General features: G+C 42.8%; 1 protein-coding gene across 3 annotated transcripts in view; it reads left to right on the top strand.

Annotated features, from left to right (window-relative positions):
* wwox (WW domain containing oxidoreductase) overlaps positions 1-27082 on the top strand; it is a 1122031-nt gene that overhangs the window by 150342 nt on the left and 944607 nt on the right. For all 3 annotated transcript variants that reach the window (XM_068049087.1, XM_068049088.1, XM_068049089.1), the window contains exon 5: positions 16121-16227. In XM_068049087.1, the coding sequence (XP_067905188.1) occupies positions 16121-16227 (107 nt within the window). The remainder of the gene's footprint in view (positions 1-16120; positions 16228-27082) is intronic.

Genomic DNA, 27082 nt, shown 5'->3' with positions numbered 1-27082 from the left:
TAACTCCATCTACAGGCAAACTATAGACAGCTGCTACCGTTATCAGACATTAGGTCACACTCCAGGTGTACCCAATACAAAGGTTTGGGTATATGCTCCCCGCCGATACCATTCACGAAAACCTTGGCATTCAGGCTCTATGGTGGAAAAGTTATGCCTTTCCCCAGCAAAAGAGTTTAGGTGGCACCTGTATCCTTAAGTATTACTATAATTTTACCTGCATCACTTGAGAGATAAGGGCCGGGACTTTTTCCCTCGGCGGATGGAAGCCGTCCACTGACTGAAAAGTCGGTGGCGAAACTGCTTCCGCCTAGCCTGGGATCCGATCTGCATTTTGCGGTTCCCCGGCCTTTAAATGTTCTGAGGCGTGACTTCCACCCGCTTGAGGCAGGAAGTCCTGCCTAATGGAGCTGCTGGCCAATCTTAATCCCAGCAGCTCCACTGGGAGCTGTGGCCACTGCTGGGACTGCAGCCCAGCTTCGTGAAGAAGTAGTTGGGGAACCCCAGAACCAAGGTAGGTTTTTGTTGCCTCGTCGGGGGTGATTGATCGGGTTCCGGTAAGGCAAGGTGGTTGATTGGGGAGATGGGAGGTGTGTTGGGGAAGGTTGGGGCAGCGAGGGCGCCCCTCTGTCAGGCACAAGGTGCCTGATCATGAGGGCCTCCCCCTAGGTCATCAGAGAGCTGCCTGCTTTTGCCAGTCGGCTTTTCTTGGGCCTGGGCTGCCCGACTAGGTACAGATAAAATCCCCGTGGAGGTGGGCAGAACTCCTTAAGTGGCCACTTAAGGGCCTTGATAGGCTTGGGGTGAATTGGCCGTTTTTTGCTGCTGCCGTCCTGCGTAAAGTGGGGGCGGAGGCAGGAGTGGGTTGTGAAGGGCCCCCCCGAGCCTCCTACTCCATTTTATGCCCTCCCACCCTGCCACCTTCCTGTTCTTTTGTGGGGGGGGTGGGGGGGGGGGGGCGTAAAATTCCGGCCAAGGAGTTCCGTTTCCTTTTGACAAGAATTTACTATAACTCTAAGGTATCATGTTGACGTCCCCCGCACGCACTGGGGTTTCTGTACTTGGCCTTGCAGCTGCAGTCAGAGCGATGATCGGATCTGTCATACTCTCAGTTATGGCCCCTTTCTCCGCATTGGCCTTGCGGGTTTAGCCCGCAACTTCCAGCATTCTGCACAAAGGTGCCCACCTTGTGGCAATGGAAACACTTTGGCTTTCGGATCTCACTTCCACGCTCAGCATCTTCATTTTTGGCCTGAGGAGGAGATCCTGGGGCGTTCCCAGCTGTCCCTTCTTTTCCCTGGCTATTTGCCTTCAGTTCACCCTCCCACCTTCTATCGTTCTCGGGATTGTGGGGGTGATAGACAAAGGGTTTTGGGCTCTATGGGTGTACCTATCCCACAAGGACTGCGGCGGTTCAAGAAGGCAGCTCACCTCCACCTTCTCGAGGGCAATTAGGGAAGGGCAATAAATGCTAGCCTAGCCAGCAATACCCACATCCCATGAATGCTAATAAAAAAGCTCCTAATCCTTGGGTATCTCAGCTGCCTGTCTGGCTATTGAAACCTTCTGATTCTCTACATGGGTTCTTTCTAAAGGAGAGTGAATTTTAAAATTTTTCCAGCAGAATTATTTCCCTAAGGGTCTCGTGTGGCCTCTACCTTTAGTGCCAACATCCAACAATCAAAATTAATTTGCTTTACCCGCTCAAATTCTATATCAGTCTGCCCAGGCTGTTTCAGGAGGTTCCAAAATTTCTGCCTATAAGCTTCAGGGACTAACTCATAAGCAGCGATAATAGCCTTTTTTGCCACCTCATAATCTGCAAAAGCCTCTGCAGAAAGCATGGCATAAACTTCATGAGCTCTGCCCATGAACCTGCTTTGCATAAGCAGTGTCCAGCTTTCCTTCAGCCACGTCATCTGTTCAGCTATCTTTTCAAAATAAATGAAAAATGCCTCTACGCCCCTTTTCTCAAACTTCGGCTGGGCTTGCACAAATTTAAACAGCTTTCCACTGGGTCCTTGGCTGGATTCAGCTCTTTACTCATAAGAATTTTCCCTCAAGGCAAGGCCACCCTTTTGTTTTAGTTCTAGCTTTTCAAATTCTAATTCCCTTTCTTGCTCCCTTCCTCTCTCCTGCCTCTCTTCACTTTCCCTTTGAAATGGTTTCTTTTTTGCCCTTTCCTCTCTTTCAAGTTCAAGTTTCTTCATTGCCAATTCTCTTTCCTGTTCAAGCTGCTTCATCTGCAAATGAATTCTAGCTAATTCAACTGAATTATCATCTGGATTGCTTTTTCCTTCTTCGAATTTCAAATGCAGTGCTATTAATTCAATTATGTCTGCTTTCTTCGCCCCTGGTTTAAACTCCAAATTTTCTGCCAATTCCTTTAGCCTAGCCTTGGTTAAGTTTTTCAAATCACTCAGGGATAAGCCCTCCCTCTCCAGAAAGGTCATAGGAACTGACAAAGCCATTCCAGTAGTGTAAACTTTACTCTAAAGCGCAAGAAACCTGGGATTTTCCTTTTCCCCTTTTCAATTCTTATTACCCCACTTATAATTGCATGTCATCGGTTTTGGGTTATCCCGCACAGAGCCCCTAATTATATGTTGCGACCGAGGCGGGAGGAGTGCACTGTCTTTCTCTAGTTCCACTTCTCCATAGGTCATAACATATTTTTAAATGTTTACCCAGTTACCAATACGACCAATTATATACTCTTTTTATTTCAGAATAAAATCCACCCACCAGGTTTCTTTAATAAACAACAAAATCATCAGTTTATGATAAAACAAGATTCATTCAGTAAAGATGCAAAGCATTAACACAGTTGAAATATTAAAGTAAATATTTATATATATTCCCTTCTAACTTAGTCCCAACACACACACCCTGGTTAAAGGAAAAATAAAGATGCTTCGGCCAAAGTACTTGCTAATTCTTGAAGTAACAGGATAAGATATGTTATGTTCCAGATTGCATTCTGTTTGGTGCCTGAGTACATGTAGAGGGGTCACTGGGATCTTTTCAGAAGCAGTTCGTTCAGGAGATGTTGAGGAAGTCTTCCAGAAGCTTCTCAGGAGAAATGTTGCTTTAGTTTCTCTGTTTCTTGCACTTGATTCTCAGGGTTTCTCAAAGAGGTGGAAAAAGATGAGCTGGTCTTTTTTAGCAGGCTGACCCCCAACTGACTCAAAACTGTATTCAAAATGAAACCAACTCTTGACCACCAGAAATCTTGACATGTCACTTCTCTGTAAACAACTCTCAAGGCACCTGCTGTTTACTTAGCTGAAGACATGTGACTTCCAGTAAATGTTCTTAAACAGAAAGCAATGACCCTTTTTTTTAAAAAAAAAAGAGTCCAGCCTCTGTGGAATCACTTCAGTCCTCCAAAGGATCCATTTCCTGAATCTTCAACTCCGAGTCCTCAAAAAAAAAAATTAAAATAATAGAACCACTTTTATAATATTAAGAAAATTACATTCTATCCCTGCCCTGAAAATAAATTGAGCAGTTCTGTTAATACGTCTATAATCCTCAATTCCTTTCTCAGCTGATATTGCTCCAGCCTCTTACCCTGAATTTACCCCTGAAACAACCATCTTCTCTGGAAGTCTGGTTCCCTTTCAGTCCCAGGTAATTGCCAAGTGTCAGCAATTGAAGAAATAGGTTCAAACGTATGATTTTTAAAATAGATTATGGCAGAGGATTGCATGCAGTTGGGTTTACATGAGCAACAGCATGCTTGAAGTTTGTGGGTTAGAGATGTTACCTGTGATCATTGGATTGCTGTCATGTTTTTCACTTCTACCTACCTAGTATTCATCTATCCTGATTTCAATGGAGCATGCATTCCAAATGATCTTTTAGTTTGCTTTATTACTATTTATTAATGCTCGGCTCTAAGAGAGGGAGGGAAATGTGGATGTCCATTCCCAACTCCCAGTGGCATCTCTTCCTCCGCATATCACTGTTTAAGAAATTTTCAAATTGAATTCAATTACCTTCCGGGAGAGGAGTGGACCTGAGGGGAGAACACTGTGAGAGGAGCCAATAAATAGAGCCCGAGGATCGCGGTCTAGTCACTTACCTTCCGGGAGCAGAGCGCAGGGCAGTCCAGCAGCGCCAGAGTTTTCAAAAATTGGCAACAGTGATATCACAGGAAAGCTGCAAGGTGATTTGTTGGTGAGTAACAGCTGTTAGTGCCTGTAAATAGCTTTAAAAAATCAGGGGGAAAGTTCTTTTTTTTTTGAAAAAAAACTTTAAAACCTACCTTTTAAGAGATAAGATTAGTACTACTAAAGTGTTTTTTGTTTTAAATTAGTGTAATTTATTAAGGACTTTAGATTGTAGCGCGTAGTGTTTGGAGTAGAGCAAGGCCCCTATCGTAATTAGTATTTTTTAATTAAAGGGAGTAACTAAGTAATCTAAAGGTAAGTTATGGTAGGAGAGCTCGCACTTGTGATATGCTCCTCCTGCGCTATGTGGGAAATCAGGACGCTTCCAGTGTCCCTGATGACCACGCGTACAGGAAGTGTATCCATCTGCATCTACTGGCTACCCGCATTAGGGAGCTGGAGCTGCAGGTGGACTCACTGTGGAGCGTCTGCGGTGCTGAGATCATCGTGGATAGCACGTTTAGCGAGGTGGTCACACCGCAGGCAAATGCTGCAAAGACAGGAAGGGAATGGGTGACCACCAGGCAGAGAAGAGGAAGGCAGGTAGTGCAGGAGTCCCTTGTGGTCATTGCTCCTCTCTAACAGACCGCTTTGGATATTGTTGAGGGAGATGGTTCAGGGGAAAGCATTGGTGGCTCTGCTGCACAGGAGGGAAAGAAAAAGAGTGGCAAGGCTATAGTGATAGTGGATTCAATCATAAGGGGAACAGACAGGTGTTTCTGTTGCCGCAAACGTGACTCCAGGATGGTATGTTGCCTCCCTAGTGCTAGGGTCAAGGATCTCTCTGAGCGGCTGCAGGACATTCCGAAGGGTGAGGGTGAACAGTCAGAGGTCGTGGTACACATTGGTACCAACTTCATAGGTAGAAAGAGGGATGAGGTCTTGCAACTTGAATTTAGGGAGCTAGGGTGCAGATTAAAAAGCAGGACCTCAAAGGTTGTAATCTCTGGATTACTCCCGGTGCCACGTGCTAGTGAGTATAGGAATAGGAGGATAGAGCAGATGAATGCGTGGCTGAAGACATGGTGCAGGAGGGAGGGCTTTAGTTTCATGGATCACTGGGTCTGTTTCTGGCGAAGGTGGGACCTGTTCAAGTTGGATGGGTTGCATCTGAACCAGAACTGGACCAGCATCCTTGCTGGAAGGTTTGCTAGTGCTGTTGGGGGGAGGGGTTTAAACTAACATGGCAGGGGGATGGGATACAGAGTGGAGGTACAGTAGGGGGTGATGCACAGTCAAATGTAGAAGAGAAACTGAGTCAGTCTTGAAGGCAGAGCAAACATAGATCTGTTAAGGCACAAACGAATAATGCAAGGCTGGATTGCATCTATTTTAACGCAAGGAGTCTTACTGGTAAGGCAGATGAATTGAGGGCATTGATTAACACATGCGAATATGATATTATTTGCTATCACAGCGACATGGTTGAGGGAAGGGCAGGACTGGCAGCTCAGTATTCCAGGGTATAGAATCTTCAGGCGTGACAGGGGGAGGGTGTAAAAGAGGAGGTGGCATTGCATTTATGATTAAGGAGTCAATTACTGCAGTAAGGAGGGATGATATCTTAGAAGGTTCCTCAAGTGAGGCCATATGGGTAGAACTTAAAAACAAAAAGGGGAAAATCACTTGGCTGGGAGTGTACTACAGGCCTCCGAGCAGTCAGGGAGAGATAGAGGAGCAGATGTGTAGGCAAATCTCAGAAAGGTGTAAAAATAATGGTAATAATAGTAGGGGATTTCAACATCCCCAATATCAACTGGGATAGTCTTAGTGTTAAAGGGGGCAGAATTCTTCAAGTGCATTCAGGAGAGCTTTTTGAGCCAGCACGTAGAAAGTGCTACAAGAGAAGGGGTGGTACTGGATCTAATCCTGGGGAATGAATCCGGGCAAGTGGCAGAAGTGTCAGTGGGGGAGCATTTCGGGATAGTGACCAAACTCTAAGATTTAAGGTAGTTATGGAAAAGGACAAAGACGGCCCGGAAATACAAGTACTGAATTGAGGGAAGGCAGATTTCAGTATGATAAAACAGGATCTGGCCAAAGTGGACTGGGAGCAGCTACTTGTTGGACAGTCTACATCAGACCAGTGGGAGTCATTCAAAAAGGAAATAGTGAGATTTCAGGGCCAACATGTTACGTAAAGGTGAAGGGTAGGACCAGCAAGTCCAGGGAACCTTGCATGTCAAGGGATATATAGGATTGGATAGGGAAAAAAAAGAAGGCTTATGGCAGATTCAAAGCACTGAAAACAACAGAGGCCCTAGAGGAGTATAGGAAGTGTGGGGTGATATTTAAAAAAAGTAATTAGGGGAGCGAAGAAGGGACATGAAAAAACACTGGCGGGCGAGATAAAGGAAAATCCCAAGGAGTTTTATAAGTATATTAAGGGCACGAGGATAACTAGGGAAAGAGTAGGGCCCATTAGGGACCAAAGTGGCAGTCTGTGGGTGGAACCGGAGGACATTGGTGAGCTTTTAAATGATTACTTTTCATCTGTGTTCACTATGGAGAAGGACGATGTAAGGGTAGAGATCAGGGAGGGGGTTTGTGATGTACTCGAACAAATTAGCATTGAAAGGGAGGAAGTATTAGCTGTTTTAGCGGGCTTAAAGGTGAATAAATCCCCAGGCCCAGATGAGATGTATCCCAGGCAGTTATGTGAGACAAGGGAGAAGATAGCAGCGACTCTGATACAAATTTTCAAATCCCCTCTGGCCACAGGAGAGGTACCTGAGGACGGGAGGACTGCGAATGTGGTACCATTATTCAAGAAGGGTAGCATGGATAAACCCGGTAATTACGGCCCAGTAAGTCTAACATCAGTGGTAGGGTAACTATTGGAAAAAATTCTGAGGGACAGGATTAATCTCCATTTGGAGAGGCAGGGGATAGTCAGCATGGCTTTGTCAGGGAGAGATCGTGTCTAACTATCTTGGTTGAATTTTTCGAGGAGGTGACATAGATGTGTAGATGAGGGTAAAGCAGTTGATGGAGTCTCCATGGACTTCAGTAAGGCTTTTGATAAGGTCCCGCATGGAAGATTGGTTAAGAAGGTAAGAGCCCATGGGATCCAGGGCAAATTGGATCCAAAATTGGCTTGGTGGCAGGAGGCAGAGGATGATGGTCGAGGGTTGTTTTTGTGAGTGGAAGCCTGTGACCAGTGGTGTACCGCAGGGATTGATGCTGGGGCCCTTACTGTTTATAGTGTACATTAATGATTTAGATGTGATTATAGGAGGTATGATCAGTAAGTTCACAGATGACACAAAAATTGATGGTGTCTAAAATATTGAGGAGGAAAGCCTTAGATTACAGGACAATATAGATGCGTTGGTAAGATGGGCGGAGCAGTGGCAAATGGAATTTAATCCTGAGAAGTGCGAGGTGATGCATTTTGGGAGGACTAACAAGGCAAGGGAATATTCAATGGATGGTAGGACCCTAGGAAGTTCAGAGGGACCTTGGTGTACTTATCCATAGATCACTGAAGGCAGCAGCACAGGTAGGTAAGGTGGTTAGGAAGGCATATGGGATACTTGCCTTTATTGGCCAAGGCCTAGAGTGTAAGAGCAGGGAGGTTATGATGGAGCTGTATAAAATGCTAGTTAGGCCACAGCTGGAGTACTGTGTACAGTTCTGGTCACCGCACTATAGGAAGGATCTGATTTCACTGGAGAGGGTGCAGAGGAGATTCACCAGGATGTTGCCTGGGCGGGAGCATTTCAGCTATGAAGAGAGGCTGGATAGACTAGGGTTGCTTTACTTCGAGCAGAGAAGGCTGAGGGGGGACCTGATTGAGGTATACAAAATTATGAGAGGCATTGATAGGATAGATAGGAAGAAAGTTTTTCCCTTAGTGGACAGATTAATAACCATGGGGCATAGATTTAAGGCAAGGGGCAGGAGGTTTAGAGGGAATTTGAGGAAAAACTTTTTCACCCAGAGAGTGGTTGGAATCTGGAACACACTACCTGAAGGGGTGGGAAAGGCAGGAACCCTCACAACATTTAAAAAGTATTGAGATGTGCTCTTGAAACGCCATAGCATACAAGGCTATGGGCCAAATGCTGGAAAATGGGATTAGAACACACAATGCTTGATGGCTGGCACAGACACAAAGGGAAGAAGGGCCTGTTTCTGTGCTGTGTAACTCTATGACTCTAATTAAGCTATTTGTTTGACAGCTCCCTTCTAAAGTCATTGTAGCTAATTGAGGTTTTGAGTAGCGTAAACAGCTTAAAGATGGTTCTTTGCAATGGGAGCCAAAGCTGTCATCAGGGATTCCAAATGTTGGCAGCCTAGTGGTAAGTGAGCATAAAGAAAGCAATTTTAACTACTGTTTAAAGCTGCAGTATGTTTGAGTTTGTGCTGTAGTTGCCAATTAACAGCTACACTATAAATGCAAATACTAGTTTTAAAACAAATATATATTATCTCACAGGATCCTCTGCCATTTCTCTGGGTTTGTTTATAATAGGATAAAATGTTTCCTTGGCCCATGAAGGCTATTTCTAAGAGAGGGTTTTTAATGTTTTTATTTTCCAATATTGACTTACATAACAATGCAACTGAAATAAGAGTATTTGTTGCTAAATTGACCTTGTGGTTGATGAGAACACAACAGATCCGGGAAAATTTGTGTTGGATACCCAAGAGAGAATCCCAAATGCCCCACCTGTGGCCTGGTGCATGTTCCAGCAGGTTTTGATCAAATCTGTACTTTCACCTTTGGTATACATGTGACAGAGTTCCAGGTGAATGGGCAAAAAATGGGAAATGGAATTAAGTATCACAAAGCACATGATACATTTTGGTTAAAAGAAACATTATATTCTGAACAGCTGTTGGCTTGGGCTGTTGAAGGGCTAAGGGATTTTGGGGTGCAGATTCATAGGATAGTACCTCAGCTTGGTAAGGCTGCCAAAGAAAAATGGAATTCTAGGTTTTATCACCAGAGGTATAGAATATAAAAGCCAATAGACAATAATGAGCCTATATATTACCGTGACAAGACTTCAGTTAGCCTGTGCAATATTAGGCTCTATACAATAGGAATGGTGTTGATGCATGGAGAGGGTGCAGTGCAGATACACAGGGTTGATGACTGGTATGAGGAAATATCAAATATAAAGAAAGGTGTGGAAAATTTGGGTCTTTTTTCATTGGAACAATATAGATTTATTAGCAGTGTTTAAAATTATGAAAGGATGTGATGGAATAGATATAAGCAGATTGTTTCCAACAATATGGGGGATACTGCGGTAAAATGGCCTGAGGTAGATGATCAGCCATGATCCAGTTGATTGGTGGAGCAGGCTTAAGGGGCCGAATGGCCTACTCCTGCTCCTGGTCCCTATGTTTTTATGTACAAGAGTAAGGGGCCACAGAGACCAGATTCAATGTGCGAGATTTAGAGTAGAGGACAAACTTCTTCAGAGTTGTGAGGGTTAAGGCAGAAATTGTCAACATTCGAAATTAGATTGGATCGGTGCATGAAGGGGTTAAGAAGAAATAACATGTGAATTAGAAAGGCAACTCAGCAGAATGTACTCCAGTCAGGATGAGAAAAAGACAAACAAGCTGCTAGGATGGTGGCAAGGTTAGGAAGTGAGTGTTGGAAACCGGGATGCGGTCTAGGCTGCATAATCAGCAAGTTGTGGAAGGTCACACAACAATGCCTGGGTAGTGTGAAACAAGACTAAGACCAGAGACATCTGCTGAGCACTGATAAGAATAAAACTAGAAGGTTACGTGACAAAGAATTTATATAGACTTGCAACTTTGAGTGTAAAATTAGAGTGCTAGCTCGGACTGCCCGAGATCATCTCTCCCTGCATACACTTGAATAAACGATTGAAACCTGTACCTGAGCCTCCTTGTGTGGTGATTATGTTGTCCCACAACAGTGGATGAAGGAAAAAGAATTGAAGGATTATGGGAAAAGAATGAGTGAAAGTGATTAGAACTGTTTGTTCATGTGGAGAGTAAAGGTGGACACAGCCTGAATGGGCTGAAAGGTTTATTTCTGTATGCATGTCGGGCAAAGAGAGGACGACACAGAGTGACTGTTAATCTTCACTGATTTGTTTTGTCTTTTAAATCCCCTCCTCCCCCCCCCCCCCGCCCCCATTTTATCTCCTCAGGATCCTTATTTTCTGAGGTCAAGATAGGTTGGGTATAGTTCCACTGGCACAGGAAACCCCATACTTCTAGTGTCTTTTCATGTGTGAATCTAGATATTGAGTCTTGACCATAGGATGACATCACATCAGAGGTCAATCCAATGGTCAGAAAATATTCAAATACCTCTATTTCTCAAGCAGGGGTTACTAAACCCCCTTGTGTAGTCCCTCATTAATCCAGTGACACTAACCAGAGGTGCCTTGACTGAGATCAGATAGCTTAACGAAGTAGCAATTGAACTAGAGACTCTCTTTGGCTCATAGTTTGGTACCACAGCATGGAATACATTTACCCACTACATCATTGGTGGAGCATTTTTTTTTCAATTTTCCTCTGCAAATAATTTGCTTTGTGTAAAATAGGGCATCATTTTTGTATCCTGTATCCTACAATCTTTAAACAAATGCAGCCTGTGTTTTTGTCAATTTCTTCACATCTTTGTTCAGAATGTTACTCTTTGGCACATTGTGCCACACATAACTAGATGGTTTTATGTTGGTGTGAGGATGGGAGGTTAGAAGGTTTATACACTAACGAGACTTCTAATCTCATTACTGCTCTGAGATTTTATTCTGAAGAAACCCTAGTCCTTTATTACCAAGACTTTAAAAAAAACTATTTCTTTAGCTCATGTTTTGTCCTCGTAAAATGAAAACTTTTGGATATCAATATTAGTTTTCCTGTGGGTTGAAAGAACAGCTAGGTCTTTAACAGTACTCCAGTGCAGCAAAGTTAGTTTGGCAGGTATTTTGAAGTGCTGGACGACTGGTATTATGCTCTTGAAAGCAACTTTTTTTTTTAACCTGCAAAGCTCCAAGAACCTTTTTGACTACTCCTTTGCAGTCTTCCAAAGAAGTAGATGTTGGAATGTGATCATTTTTATTACTTTAGGTTCTATTTGAAAGCTTAATTAGGAAATCTGTAGTGTTCCACACAGTGCATTTTTTATAGCTGTCCTATTTCTGTGTATTTAATTTTATACTTTGTTGAAACTCACACTTCTGAGCTGAGAGGGCAAGCTGAAGAGTTGTTCTCAGGATAGATAGGTGAGCAGGCTCCTTTTTTTCTCTGGCTGGGGAGGAAATACCTGGCTTCAACTCAGTACCTCCCCGTGACAACACAACTGAGATTGTTGCTCTCTATGTAGGTAATTGCTGGTTATGGAACTACACTTTAATCGTTTTCTATATTTTTTAAAAAGTTGTTTTAATTCAAAGATCCTTCAATCTGAGAGTGTCCTTACTCTGTTCACTTTGGTCTTATACACTCAACAGACTTATATCCCATCAATGTAGGTTGGATTTGAAACCCAGTGAGCCACTCCCTGAATGTCATGTCTCACTGTGCGATCATACTACATAAGCTCAGCGTAGCTGCAAAGTCTAAACTGCTTTGCACTGATAGTAAATTTGGAGTGAAAATTAAATGTGTAGCATTGAAACCAAACTGACTCTAGAGCAAAGTGATTTGAGACTGTTCCTGCTTTGTTTTGTTTGTTTGGGTCATATCATTCTGCATTTAATCTAACTGCAATGCCAATGTAAATCCATCCTTGCATATCAGTGCTGATTGCAGTCTTAAGGTTACTGGATGTGTTGTTGTGCTTGACATTGTGAGGGAACTGGATTTACACAGACATGATATTGAAGTACTTTGGAGTTTAAATTGTATATCTGCTGATGCTAATTCAGCTTCCTCACACTCCACATCAGCTGTGTCTGAGGTGCTCAGAGCATGCCTTTATAGCTATATAGCTGAGCGAATAATCCAGGCAGACACTTTGGTGAAGTCCTGAGAAAGTGCTGCATTGTCAGCCTTTTGAATTTAACTTGAAATGAAGGTCCCATCTGCATATTCAGCTGAGCATAAAAGATTCCATGGGACAGTTCGAAGATCATGCAGGCCTCGCTGTGTCCTGGTCAACATTCACCCCTTAATCAAGCCAGCAGAACAGATTGCCTGGTCACTTATCTCACTCACTGTTGATGGGACCTTGCGCTATATAAATTAGCTGCCACGTTTGTCTACATAACAACGGTGATTGCACTCCAGGACTTTGGGCTGCCCTGAGGAAATAACAGGTGTTGTATAATTCCAGCTTTGCTTGGTTTCTTTCTCTCTAGTACTATTCCTAACGTCAGCAAAGTTTTGACAGTAAATGGGTTGCTTCCTCAAAGTGCAGAGAACCAGTTCTGCTGTGAATGGCAGAAAATCCAAGAATTGCCATCCAGATTTTTTTTCTAGCAGTTTCCTAATTGCTGGTCTTTATGAACCTTCTCTAGCTTTTGGGTAAGATCTACTGGCTGGTTTCCCTTGAGGTCATTTGTTAAAACCTCAGTTAAAAACGACTCACCAAAAGGTTGTTGGTCATAATTAAAAAGGATGCAAAAGGTGAGATTTTCTCCTTGGGGTTTTCATTTCATTTGTTTTTCCCCCATTGTTTGGGATTAGTTATTCTGCATGGAAACATGATTTTGAAATACAGCTTTCACTTATCCACTGTGTTATAATTGAGTTGGAGTTATCCTTGACAGCAAAATTATTGCCTTTGTGATAATAGTGAATCTTATTTTTTAAATAAACTTGTTCGTGTCATTTAGTTATGTTTTAACTTTTACAAACCACTGCCCTGATGACCCCTTTTTCCAGTTGTTTGATTGACAACTTGTGCTTGTCAGCCTCTGAAGATATCAGATTGTTGCTAATGTCCAAAGTCATCACAACCTTATTTCCCATCCTGAGTAGAACCGTGGCTGTATGGGAGTGATCTTTCTCCTCTGTAGAAATCAACCGATTTATTTCTGTGCTTTTGCTGTTTACTTCGTCACCTGCTGTTGCCTGACTTTGGAGATTCGCTGATTGTTTTTCTTCTGTTGGATTACAGTTTTATTATTTGGGAGCTAATCCAGGAAAATTAGATAATGGATTAGTTGTCTTCTGACAGACCCTTTATAAATGGAGCCAATTAGTGTAATTCACTTGTTATACGTGTGCCCAACAGGCAGCAGTGTGAACTGCCATTTTATTTTAACCTATCTTTTAAATACAAACCTTTAAATATACAATAGTTTTAAAGTGTAGAGAGATACATTTGAATTAATCAGTTGAATATAATTTAACTTAAACCGTGCTTGAGTAATCAGACTTCAGTAAATCTTTATTTGTTTTATTGTAAAAAAAAAGCCATCAATTGGGAATGTATTTTGAAACCACAGGCTAACCTGAGACCACTGTTGGCTCATTAAATAGAAAACTGGATCAAATATCCATTGAATTGTTCTGGATCAGAGCCACGTCACTTTCTAATTTTTTTTAAATCTTGGGTCAGTTTTAAGACACAAATTTTGATGATTCTGTGCCACATAAACCCAGATTGAACTGAAAACACATTATGCATGTGGGGTAACATTGAACAATTTTAGGATGGTTCCCAAGGCACTGAAAAGCATTTTTCCCCAACTTCAATTGGAATTGGAAGGGGTGAGCTAAAGATTGAAAATAGGCAATCACTGCTAAACTTTTAGAAGATTGCATTTAAACTATAGCAAGTTATTACTTTGAGAGTTGGCTAGATTTTGGCGGAATTTTGCTACCATTTGCCATAAAATGACTGAAAAGATATTTGGAAAGATGGTACAGCTGCAGGTTATTAGTATCTCATTCATTATGTAGTTTATAATAACTTTTAGGTGAGTTTACATGTCTGGTATTTTGTTTCCTTTGTAAATGGGAACCAATGTTGCAACATCAAGGAAATTGAAATCCTAAATTCAAAATGAAGAAAATAAGAAGTGGGAAATGTCGACTTTAGCATCATGTACTTGTAGGAGATAATCATGCTTCCTAATTTTAAATTATTTGACCAGTATTAGTAGAGAAATGGTGTTGGGGAAATTGATGGGATTGAAGGCCAATAAATCCCCAGGGGCTGATGGTATGCATCCCAGAGTACTTAAGGAAGTGGCCCGAGAAATAGTGGTTGCATTGATGGTCATCTTCCAAGATTCTATAGACTCTGGAACAGTTCCTACAGATTGGAGGGTAGCTAATGTAACCCCACTATTTAAAAAGGGAGGTAGAGAGAAAGCAGGGAATTATAGACCAGTCAGCCTGATGTCGGTGGTGAGGAACGTTCGAGAGTCCATTATCGAAGATTTTATAGCAGAGCACTTGTAGAACAGTGGTAGAGTTGGGCAGAGTCAGCATGGATTTATGAAAGGGAAATCATGCTTGACAAATCTACTAGAATTCTTCGAGGATGTAGCTAGCAGAGTTGATGAGGGGGAGCCAGTGGATGTGATCTATTTGGACTTTCAGAAGGCTTTCGACCTAGTCCCACATAAGAGATTAGCGTGTAAAATTAAAGCGCATGGGATTGGGGGTAGTGTATTGCGATGGATAGAAAATTGGTTGGCAGACAGGAAACAAAGAGTAGGGATAAATGGGTCTTTTTCCGAATGGCAGGCAGTGACTAGTGGGGTACGGCAGGGATCGGTGCTAGGACCCCAGCTATTCACAATATATATTAAAGATTTAGATGAGGGAACTAAATGTAATATCTCCAAGTTTGCAGATGACACAAAACTGGGTGGGAGAGTGAGTTGTGAGTTGTGAGTAGGATGCAGAGAGGCTTCAGGGTGATTTGGACAAGTTGAGTGAGTGGGCTAATGCATGGCAGATGCAGTACAATGTGGATAAATGTGAGGTTATCCACTTTGGTAGCAAAAACAGGAAGGCAGATTATTATCTGAACGGCTATAAACTGGAAGAGGGGAATATGCAGTGAGACCTGGGTGTTCTCGTAGACCAGTCGCTGAAGGTAAGCATGCAGGTGCAACAGGCGGTAAAAAAGGCAAGTGGTATATTGGCCTTCATAGTGAGAGGATTTGAGTACAGGAGCAGGGGTGTCTTGCTGCAATGATACAGGGCTTTGGTGAGGCCACACCTGGAATATTGTGTGCAGTTTTGGTCTCCTTATCTGAGGAAGGATGTTCTTGCTATAGAGGGAGTGCAACGAAGGTTTACCAGACTGATTCCTGGGATGGCGGGTCTCGTATGAGGAGAGATCGAGTCGGTTAGGATTATATTCGCTGGAGTTCAGAAGAGTGAGGGGGGATCTCATAGAAACCTATAAAATTCTAACAGGACTTGACAAGGTAGATGCAGAAAGGAAGTTCCCGATGGTGGGGGAGTCCAGAACCAGGGGGTCATAGTCTAAGGATACGGGGTAAACCTTTCAGGACTGAGATGAGGAGAAATTTCTTTACCCAGAGAGTGGTGAGCCTATGGAATTCACTACCACAGACAGCAGTTGAGGCCAAAACATTGTATGTTTTCAAGAAGGAGTTAGATATAGCTCTTGGGTCTAAAGGGATCAAAGGGTATGGGGCGAAAGTGGGAACAGGTTACTGAGTTGGATGACCAGCCATGATCATAATGAATGGCGGAGCAGGCTCGAAAGGCCGAATGGCCTACTCCTCTTATTTTCTGTGTTTCTATTTTTCAGAGTAAGTTACTCAGTTAACTTGTATGACAACATTTTTACAATTAGGCTATATTATTGGTGAAAATTACCTGACAGATTGGTCGCTAGTTGGGAGGTTGCACTCTCAGGCCTTCATGTAAATCAGCGCTTTGAGATTGTGCAGCCACATACAGAGCATTATGAAATTGTTGCTTGTTCAAGTAGAGATGTCTGAAAATATGCAAATGTATTCCCCCCCCAAAACATATGTAAGCAATAACAATGTTTTTCTTCATAGGTTATGAAACTGCACGCTCGTTAGCTTTACACGGAGCACATGTTATCCTAGCCTGCAGAAATCGAGCACGAGCCAGTGAGGCTACCCAAAAGATACTGGAGGAATGGGTGAGTGCTTCCATGCAATTAATTAATTAATTAATCCATGCTCACTATTAAGTCTATGTAGTAAATTTTACTTTTTGAACTAAAAATCTTCGAATTGCATACTGCGATTTGAAGATTTAGCTGTCATGAAATCCAGTTGTTCAACAGGAAGGTTGGATTGATAATGCCGTAACTCTGGGACATTCTCATGACCATTTTTTCATTTCAAATACCAGAGGTAATTCCTCAATCTGCACTCACAGTGGGGAAGCCGCACTCACTGGAGCATTGGTTGAAGAAGGGGTTAGAGCAGTGTTGTACTGATTTTGCCCTCTGCTCCCTGCAAGTGTAGCTCCCTGCTGGGATTGTGGAATTACCCCAGCTATCCAAGAATTAGAAATTTCCAAGACTGGGGACAATATAAAACCATATTCATTGAACAGTTTATGTGTAAACTCAAATTCATAACAAATATGTAAGAAACATGCCATATGTAAAGATTTTTCTTATAGAATTTGGCATTTTTGGGATGCTTCAGTTTGGCAAAATGTATGAATGTCAGTTTTCCCTTTTTTGTGTTCATCCAACTAAGACTCCCAGTTGCAAAGCAAATGAACTATGTGGGCAGTTGGACTCCAACAAGATTTAAATATTGTACCAGAGGTTTTGGGATTTGTTGGACAAAATTACATGGCATAATCAAAATTTTGATGATGAGTAACATCATCGGCTAACAGACAAAGGGAGGAGTAATGGTTGAAAATGTGCTGGTATTGCCCCTTCTTTCTTACTTTCTGTTCTGTAGGTTACAACAGCACAAAATATTCCTACATGTTGTCAGGGTTGCAGCATGACAACATCCCTGAGCTAGTCAGTTATAGGTAGTTAATAAATAATAAATTCTTAGCTAATTGGGGCAACACATGTAAACTCCAAAATCATATTGTTATTATACAATGGAGTCCTTTTGTCTGTTGCAATTTGCCATCCAAACGACTGACGAAATGTGGAAAGAGATAGTGATGGGACTGCGCTCTAATATGACTTACATTCCTGCAGGATTGAGTTTTCCTCGGGGGCAATTTTTAAGATACTGTTGCAATAAAAATCACTGTGCAGCCACTTTTCCTTGCAGTGCCTATTGCTACAGTTTCGTAAACATTTTTATTAGTTTGCCAATTAAATGGGAGCACTATTGCTTCTCGGGGAGATGTGACTACTATGCATCTGGTTCTGTTGAGCTCCAGGGATCTGAGCACCAAAAGGCATTCAGACATGTTCTGCAATTGCTTGCCTTGTGGCTGCAATACTGTCAGTATTTTGCTGTTAGACAGAAAGAGAGCTTAAGTGGAAAAAAGATCATAAAATAAATCATAAATAAGATCATTACATCATAAGCAATAGGAACAGGAATAGGCCAGTCAGCCCCTCGAGCCTTTTCCGCCATTCAATAAAATCATGGAAGATCTGATTCTGGCCTTAACTCCACTTTCCTGCTTGCCCCCCTATAATCTTGGACTCCCTTGTAGATCAAAAATCTGCTTAACTCAGCATTGAATGTATTCAATGACCCAGCCTCCACTGCTGTCTTTTAACGACCCTCTGAGAGAAGAAATTCCTCTTCCTCTCCATCTTAAAAGGAGATCCCTTATTTTGAAACTGTGCCCCTTAGTTCTAGATTCCCCCATGTAAAGCACATTGGGAGGATCCATACAGATGGAAAAATATTTGATTAGTAACTAGAACTACTGATTTCTGAATGTTAAATGAACTTGAGCTGAAGAGCTTTAATAAAAGCAAAATACTGCGGATGCTGGAAATTTGAAATAAAAACAAGAAATGCTGGAAATACTCAGCAGGTCTGGCAGCATCTGTGGAAAGAGAAGCAGAGTTAACATTTCAGGTCAGTGACCCTTCTTCGGAACTGGCAAATATTAGAAATGTCAAAGGTCCTGCTTGCGGACTGAGCGGAGGTGTTCTGCAAAGCGGTCACCCAGTCTGCGTTTGGTCCCCCCAATGTAGAGGAGACCACATTGTGAGCAGTGAATACAGTATACTACATTGAAAGAAGTACAAGTAAATCACTGCTTCACGAAGCCACCCTATCTGTACTAATGCTTTGTCTTTCAACACACCATTAACATATCTTTGCTCCATGACCTTTTGGTCAGCTATATGGCCTTGTCCAATTTACACCTTCTCCTTTGTTATCTCTTGCCCCACCCCCGCCTCACTTGCTTATAACCGTTGACATTTCTAATATTTGCCAGTTCCGAAGAAGGGTCACTGACCTGAAACGTTAACTCTGCTTCTCTTTCCACAGATGCTGCCTGAAGAGCTTGAAGTTGTCTTGTAAAAAGCATTATTTTCTTCTTCCCCTCCCCATGTGGGAAAGGTTAACTGGTTACTTTTTTAACATTATTTTACTTCCTTCCGGGATCCTAAAATGCAGCTAAGTTCAGGTACCTGATTTTTGCAGAATCTTATGTAAATCTACATCTTGACATTCCAGGGTGCAAGGGGTTAGTGCACCAAGGCACCATAATACAACAAGCTGCATTTTATTTGGGAATACAAAATATTTTTTCTTCCCTATTTCCTGAGCCAGTCTCCACCTGCTGCTGAGACCACGTGCAGGCATCTGTTCTCAGTATTCTTTGAGCTGCCTCACACAGATACCGGAGAGTATCAGTGACAATTCCCTGCCTAATTGCAAAGTTCCTCTTGTGTGACTTTGATTGGAAATTTAGTGGAGTGAAGGGAGGAATTTGAATCTTGTCTATGCTGTCTTCTCAGTTGTAATTTCTGATACTTAGTTACGCTTTTCACAAAATTCCAAATACAAGTATGTGGGATTAATGTCATCAGTGTGAAAAAACATCCAGAAATACACAGCATAATTATTTTCTTCTTTCAACCACAGTTATTTGGATCTGGAATCATTGACCTTTTCAATCAAAGCAGACTGTTTGTTACTTAGCTGTAATGTAGGAACATTTATAAATCAATTAGGTTTGCATCAGTATAGTTTAATTATAATTACAGAAATGTGTTTCAAGCAGAATAAACATGTTAACAATTACTCATTTTCTTATGAAACCATACATGTACTGTACAAACATGGTGATGATGACTAAGGGACATGAATTTAATGTCAATGTGTCAGTTTTTCTTGTTTTAATTCCAATTAAAGTGAAATTCTGTTTGTAATATTGCAATATGTCATGGCAATATCAAAAATGTGGAGCAGGGAAAAGGTTCAGGTTCAGTTATAGTGAACAGTCTCTCTGGCTTACAATCTTCTGGATGACAAACACCTATTTTGGGAATAGTTTGAAAATACTGCAGCTGTGCCTCCTAGCGTCAAGTTTATTTTACAGTAGACGTGAAATATTTTCTTCTGCTTAAACATTTGCAGTACAGCTTTGTCTTTGAATCATCTTTTCTATTAAAGAACAATATAGTTAATGATGCCATTTTGTCATCAGAAGTTTCATTGCAATTCCTTTTACATCAGTATGACCTGTGTCTGTAAACATGGCAGTATTTCTTGCATTGCACTTCATTATGGTGATACACGATGTTGGGAATATGGATTTTTATTTCTATTTTACGTGATTTTAAAAGGGCAAGATTTGAGTTGAAAACACCTTCAGCTGTTTCTGTATGATGGCTTTTGGCAATCCTGTGTTTTGTGATAGTCTGTAGATGGCAGGTATAAATAACTGGTCAGATAATGGGCTGAATTTTACACCGCCTCAGCAGGTTGGATGGTGGCGTGGAGGCAGCATAAAATTGAGCGGGAGGCTCTAGAGCGGGGGTGCTGGGGACGTGAGGGGCCGCCCAGTGATAGCTGCCGGCCTTTCTGTGCCCCGGGGCTGGAGGGGCCATGGCAGTCGGGCACAGGGTGCCTGAATGAGGGCCGCCCCCCCACCTGCCAACCCACCCCTAGGACCCAAGAAGCCCCCCTCTTCCCAAATAACTACTCCAGCCTCACTGGGGAAGGACTGATCCACTGGTGAGGCAAGCCCAACTGACCTGGATTTCTGGCTCCATCAGGTCAGCTGGGCTGCAGTCCCAGCAGCGGCCATCGCTCCCGGATTCCCCCCCCCCTTAAGTGGGTGGAAGTCCTGGCTCGGGACAATTAAAGCCCGGGGATCCGTAAAATGAGGGACGGATCCCTGGGCTAGGCGGAAGCGGGTTCACCACTGACTTTTAGGTCGGAGGCGAATTCCCGTCCGCCTAAGGTAAAATACAGCCAGATGTATTTATGAGGAAATGTCTGACTTAAAATGGTTTTTCAATCTATATTTTATTTCTGTTGAGTTTCACAACATTGGCAGTCCATGAATTCCACCTGGTCATGACTTTATCAAAATGTAACTTCCTGCACTGTTGGCTGTTGCAAGCCAGTCGACCTGGAAGATGCGAACGTTATGACGGAGACTTGTCTCCTGTGCCATAAAAGCATGAAATGTATTGGTGTGTGCTTAAGGACAAATCTTCAAAGAACCCCCTTTCACATCAAAAAGAGAAGACCTGTATAATTCTAAGACCCTTTTGGGGAACACAGGAACAAGAGTCGGCCATTCAGCCCTCTGGGCATTCAGTTAGATCATGATTCATCTGTACCTCAATTCCATTTAACCGCCTTTGATCTGAATCCTTGATACACCTGCCCAGCAAAAATCTTTGTGTGAAGCAGTGCTTCCTGATTTGACTCCTGAATGGCCTCACTCAAATTTAAAGGTTATCGCAGAATCAGAGAAAATAATATAGAACAGGAGGAAGCCATTTGGCCCATTGTGCCTGTACCAGCTCTTCAAAAGAACGATCAAATTTGTTCCATTCCTTTGCTCTTTCCCCAAAGCCCTGCATATCATTCTCTTCAAGTATTTATACACTTCCCTTTTGAAGTTTCTATTGAACTTGCTTCCACCATGCTTTCAAGCAATGCATTCCAGATCACAACAACTCACTGCATGAAAATGTTTTTTCTTATGTCACCTTTAGTTCTTTTGCCTGTTCCCTTATGTGTGTCCTCTGGTTACTGACTTTTCTGTGACTGAAAGTTTCTCCTTATTTCCGCTATTTTGATTTATCAATTATTATAATTATTGAATTATCTAATCTCCTCTTAACCTTCTCTGCTGTAAGGAGAACAACCCCAACTTCTCCAGACTTTCCAAATAAATGAAGTGTTTCATCTTGGTACAATTCTAGTAATTCTCCTGCACTCTCTTAGTCCTTGACATCCTTCCAAAAGTGTGTTGCCCAGAATTGGGGTCAGTAGTCCAGCTGAGGCCTAACCAATGTTTTATAAAGGGCTAGCATAACTTCCTTGCTTTTGTACTCTATACCTCCATTAATAAAGCCAAGGATGTTATGTAGCAACGAGGACCACGGAAGAAGGGCCCCAGAGTAACTGATATTACTGGACATTAAGATCTTCCAGAAGGTGTAATTTAATTTAAAGGGTTAAGTCATGGCAGGAGAGCTCAAAGCCGTGGTGTGCTCCATGTTGGAAGCCGGGAACAATTCCAGTTCCCGGGACCAGCATGTGTGCAGGAAGTGTGTCCAGCTGCAGCTCCTGGAAGCCCGGGTTTCGGAGCTGGAGCAGCAGCTGGGGACACTGTGGAGCATCCACGAGGTGGAGAGTATCGTGGATAGCACATACAGAGAGGTGGTCACACCGCAGGCTCAGACCCCACAGGCAGGAGGGGAATGGGTGACCACCAGGCAGAGCAAGAGGTCTAGGCAGGCAGTTCAGGAATCTCCTGTGGCTATTCCCCTGCAAAACAGATATACGGCTTTGGATACTGTTGGGGGGAATGGCCTCTCGGGAAAGCAGCAACAGCCCAATTCGTTACACCACGGTTGGCTCTGCTGCACAGGGGAGGAGTAAAAAATGTGGGAATGCAATAGTTATAGGGGATTCAATTGTAAGGGGAATAGATAGATGTTTCTGTGACCGCAAAAGAGACTCCAGGATGTTATGTTGCCTCCCTGGTGCTAGGATCAAGGATGTCTCAGAGCGGTTACAGGACATTCTGAAGGGGGAGAGTGAATAGCCAGTGGTTGTGGTATACATTGGTACAAACGACATAGGTTTAAAAAAAAAAGGATGAGGTCCTAAAAGCAGAATATAGGGAGCTAGGAAGTAAGTTGAAAAGTAGGACCTCAAAGATAGTGATCTCAGGATTACTACCAGTGCCACGTGCTAGTCAGAGTAGAAATAGCAGGATATATCGGATGAATACATGGCTGAAGAGATGGTGTGAGGGGGAGGGTTTTAGATTCCTGGGGCATTGGGACCGGTTCTGGGGGAGGTGGGACCAGTACAAACTGGACCGGGACTGATGTCTTAGGGGGAGTATTTGCTAGAGTGGTTGGGGAGGGTTTAAACTAAAATGGCAGGGGGATGGGAACCTTTGCAAGGAGTCAGAGGAGGGGGGATCAAAGACAAGAACAAAAGGCAGGAAGGGGAATAAGAAAAGTGATAGGCAGAGAAATCAAGGGCCAGAATCAAAAAGGGACACCGTGAAAAATATTGTGAAGAGGTCAAGTAATGTTAAAAAGACAAGCCTTAAGTCTTTGTGCCTTAACGCGCGGAGCATTCGCAATAAAATGGATGAATTAATCGCACAAATAGATGTCAACGGGTATGATATAGTCGGGATTACGGAGACATGGCTGCAAGGTGACCAGGGATGGGAAATGAACATCCAGGGGTATTCAGTATTGAGGAAGGACAGACAAAAAGCAAAAGGCGGTGGAGTTGCATTGTTGGTTAAAGAGGAAATTAACGCAATAGTGAGGAAAGATATTGGCTCTGACGATGTGGAATCTGTATGGGTAGAGCTGAGAAACACGAAGGGGCAAAAAACGTTAGTGGGGGTTGTATACAGACCCCCAAACTGTAGTGGTGATGTTGGGAATGGCATTAAACTGGAAATTAGAGATGCATGCGATAAAGGAACTGTTATTTTGGGTGAGTTTAATCTGCATATAGATTGGGCAAATCAAATTAGTCACAATACCGTAGAGGAGGAATTCTTGGAGTGTATATGGGATGGTTTTCTGGACCAATACGTTGAGGAACCAACCAGAGAACAGGCCATCCTAGACTGGGTATTGTGTAATGAGAGAGGAATAATTGACAATCTAGTTGTGCGAGGCCCTTTGGGGACAAGGGTCCTGAATCTTAGGAAATTAAACTATGAAGGTATGAGGCGTGGGTTGGCCATGGCGGATTGGGAAACGTTACTTAAACGGATGAAGGCGGATAGGCCATGGCAAACGTTTAAAGAGCACATGGATGAACTGCAACAATTGTTTATCCCTTTCTGGCGCAAAAATAAAACGGGAAAGGTAGCCAAACCATGGCTTACATGGGAAATTAGAGATAGCATTAGATCCAAGGAAGAGGCATATAAATTTGCCAGGGAAAACAACAGACCTGAGGATTGGGAGCAGTTTAGAATTCAGCAAAGGAGGACCACGGGATTGATGAAGAAGAGTACGAGAGCAAGCTTGCGGGGAACATAAAAACTGACTGCAAAAGTTTCTATAGGTATGTGAAGAGAAAAAGATTGATGACGACAAATGTGGGGCCCTTACAGTCAGAAACGGGAATTTATTATGGGGAATAAAGAAATGGCTGACCAACTAAATACATACTTTGGTTCTGTCTTCACAAAGGAGGTCACAAATGTCATACCAGAAATGTTAGGGAACACAGGGCTTAGTGAGAGAGAGGAACTGAAAGAAATCAATATTAGTAGAGAAATGGTGTTGGGTAAATTGATAGGATTGAAGGCCGATAAATCCCCAGGGCCCAGAGTACTTCAGGAAGTGGCCCTAGAAATAGTGGTGGTCATCTTCCAAGATTCTATAGACTCTGGAACAGTTCCTACAGATTGGAGGGTAGCTAATGTAACCCCACTATTTAAAAAGGGAGATAGAGAGAAAACAGGGAATTATAGACCAGTCAGCCTGACGTTGGTAGTGGGGAAAATTCTAGAGTCCATTATCAAAGATTTTATAGCAGAGCACTTGGAGAACAGTGGTAGAATTGGACAGTCAACATGGATTTACAAAAGGGAAATCATGCTTGACAAATCTAGAATTCTTCGAGGATGTAACTAGTAGAGTTGATGAGGGGAAGCCAGTGGATGTGGTTTATTTGGACTTTCAGAAGGCTTTCGACCTAGTCCCACATAAGAGATTAGCATGTAAAATTAAAGCGCATGGGATTGGGGATAGTATATTGCGATGGATAGAAAATTGTTTGGCGGACAGGAAACAAAGAGTAGGGATAAATGGGTCTTTTTCTGAATGGCAGGCAGTGACTAGTGGGGTACGGCAGGGATCGGTGCTAGGACCCCAGCTATTCACAATATATATTAATGATTTAGATGAGGGAACTAAATGTAATATCTCCAGATCTGCAGATGATACAGAGCTGGGTGGGAGGGTGAGTTGTGAGTAGGATGCAGAGAGGCTTCAGGATGATTTGGACACGTTGAGTGAGTGGGCTAATGCATGGCAGATGCAGTATAATGTGGATAAATGTGAGGTTATCCACTTTGGTAGCAAAAACAGGAAGGCAGATTATTATCTGAACGGCTATAAACTGGAAGAGGGGAATATGCAGTGAGACCTGGGTGTTCTTGTTTACCAGTCGCTGAAGGTAAGCATGCAGGTGCAACAGGTGGTAATAAAGGCAAATGGTATATTGGCCTTCATAGCGAGAGGATTCGAGTACAGAAGCAGGGATGTCTTGCTGCAATTATACAGGGCCTTGGTGAGGCCACACCTGGAATATTGTGTGCAGTTTTGGTCTCCTTATCTGAGGAAGGATGTTCTTGCTATAGAGGGAGTGCAGTGAAGTTTTACCAGACTGATTCGTGGGATGGCGGGACTGACGTGTGAGGAGAGATCGAGTCGGTAGGATTATATTCGCTGGAGTTCAGAAGAGTGAGGGGGGATCTCATAGAAACCTATAAAATTCTAACAGGACTTGACAGGGTAGATGCAGGAAGGATGTTCCCGATGGTGGGGGAGTCCAGAACCAGGGGTCATAGTCTAAGGATACGAGGTAAACCTTTCAGGACTGAGATGAGGAGAAATTTCTTTACCCAGAGAGTGGTGAGCCTATGGAATTCGCTACCACAGAAAGCAGTTGAGGCCAAAACATTGTATGTTTTCAAGAAGGAGTTAGATATAGCTCTTGGGTCTAAAGGGATCAGAGGGTATGGGGTGAAAGTGGGAACAGGCTACTGAGTTGGATGACCAGCCATGATCATCATGAATGGCGGAGCAGGCTCAAAAGGCCAAATGGCCTACTCCTGCTCCTATTTTCTATGTTTCTATGCCCCTTGTTTTGCATTCCCCCACCAGCAGAAATAGTTGCTCTGTAATTACCCTATCGAATAAGATTGTCATTTTAAGCACCTCTGTTAGACCACCCCTCGACCCTCCATACTCGAAATACAAGTGAAGTTTATTCAACCTATCCTCATAATTTAACCCTTGAAGGCCCACTATCATACTGGTGAATCTGTGCTGTATTTCCTGCAAAACCAGTATATCATTCATGAATTTGTCATGGAGACCCCCCGCCTGCCTAGTGTGAGTCATATTAATTTAACTATATGAATGTTGATTTTAAACTGTTGCTGGAGTGAAGAAATGACTTGTTTGAAGATCACCAGACACTTGGCTTGAAGAACATTTGCATACTAAGAGACAGTGCTTGGAGAGACAAAAGAATTGCTCACTGATTCAATTAACAGAGATTGGTCTGGGCAATGGTTCCACATCTTATCAGTAAGAGACAGCCCTACAAGGCAGGACTGACTGGCTGCAACAGGCTTTTGAATGAGACACAGGACTGTTTGAATTGAGACGAGCGTTTTGCAACTGAAGCTGGAATAAGAAAGTCTCTCTCCTGGCTGGCTCTCAAGCCACCGGACCCACAGAAGACATGTAAACCTCGAGAGAAAAGACTCCGACATCAACACACGTTGAAGTGTGCACTGGGCCCCAACGAATTGCAGGACTTACCGGCAACTAAAGACTCCATATTGAACTTAAAGGACTGTAATTATAATCCTGATATTGCCTCAAACTTTTCTACTTTTTCTGTAACTATCTGCGTGTGTATTTATTGCGTATGCATGCTAGTGTGGTCGCGTCGCATATTCGTAGTTGTTAACTGGATTGGAGTTTAAGATTAATAAACTTCTACCTTTCTTGTTTAAATCTAAGGAAGACTGTCTGATTTATTTGCCTTACGATTGGAGCAGTACACCAGGATTCAGTGAGGGGGGGGCGAAAAACATGGTGTTTCTAAAATTAAACTCTGTTACGGTTAAACCAGGCAAAGGCTGAGAGGGAACCCCTAGACCCCTTCTCACCTGGCCGTAACAAGGTGCAGTGCTCAGGATTGAATGGAGTACTCCAGAGGGGACCTGATCAAGGCTTTATACAATTGGAGTGTGCCAACCTTCCCATTGTATCCCAGGCCTTTGAGATAAAGGGTTTTTGATTACCTTTTGTACCTTTTCTCTCAATTATTTGGGGAAAGATTGAGGAGACTGGGCCTATATTCTCTCGAGTTTAGAAGAATGAGAGGCGATCTTATTGAAGCATAGAAAATTCTTACAGGGCTTGACCGAGTAGATGCAGGAAGGAAAGCTCCCCTGGCTGGGGGAATCTAGAACAAGGGGGACAGAATCTCAGAATAAGAGGTAGGCCATTTAGGACTGAGATGAGGAGGAATTTCTTCACTCAGAGGGTGGTGAATCTTTGGAAGTCTCTACCACAGAGGGCTGTGGAGGCTCAATCATTGAGTATATTCAAGACGGAGATC

The sequence above is a fragment of the Heterodontus francisci genome, chromosome 17 (assembly GCF_036365525.1).
Source record: "Heterodontus francisci isolate sHetFra1 chromosome 17, sHetFra1.hap1, whole genome shotgun sequence".
Lineage (NCBI taxonomy): Eukaryota > Metazoa > Chordata > Chondrichthyes > Heterodontiformes > Heterodontidae > Heterodontus > Heterodontus francisci.
Note: the sequence above shows the minus strand (reverse complement) of the source record. Positions and strands in the feature narration are given on the sequence as shown.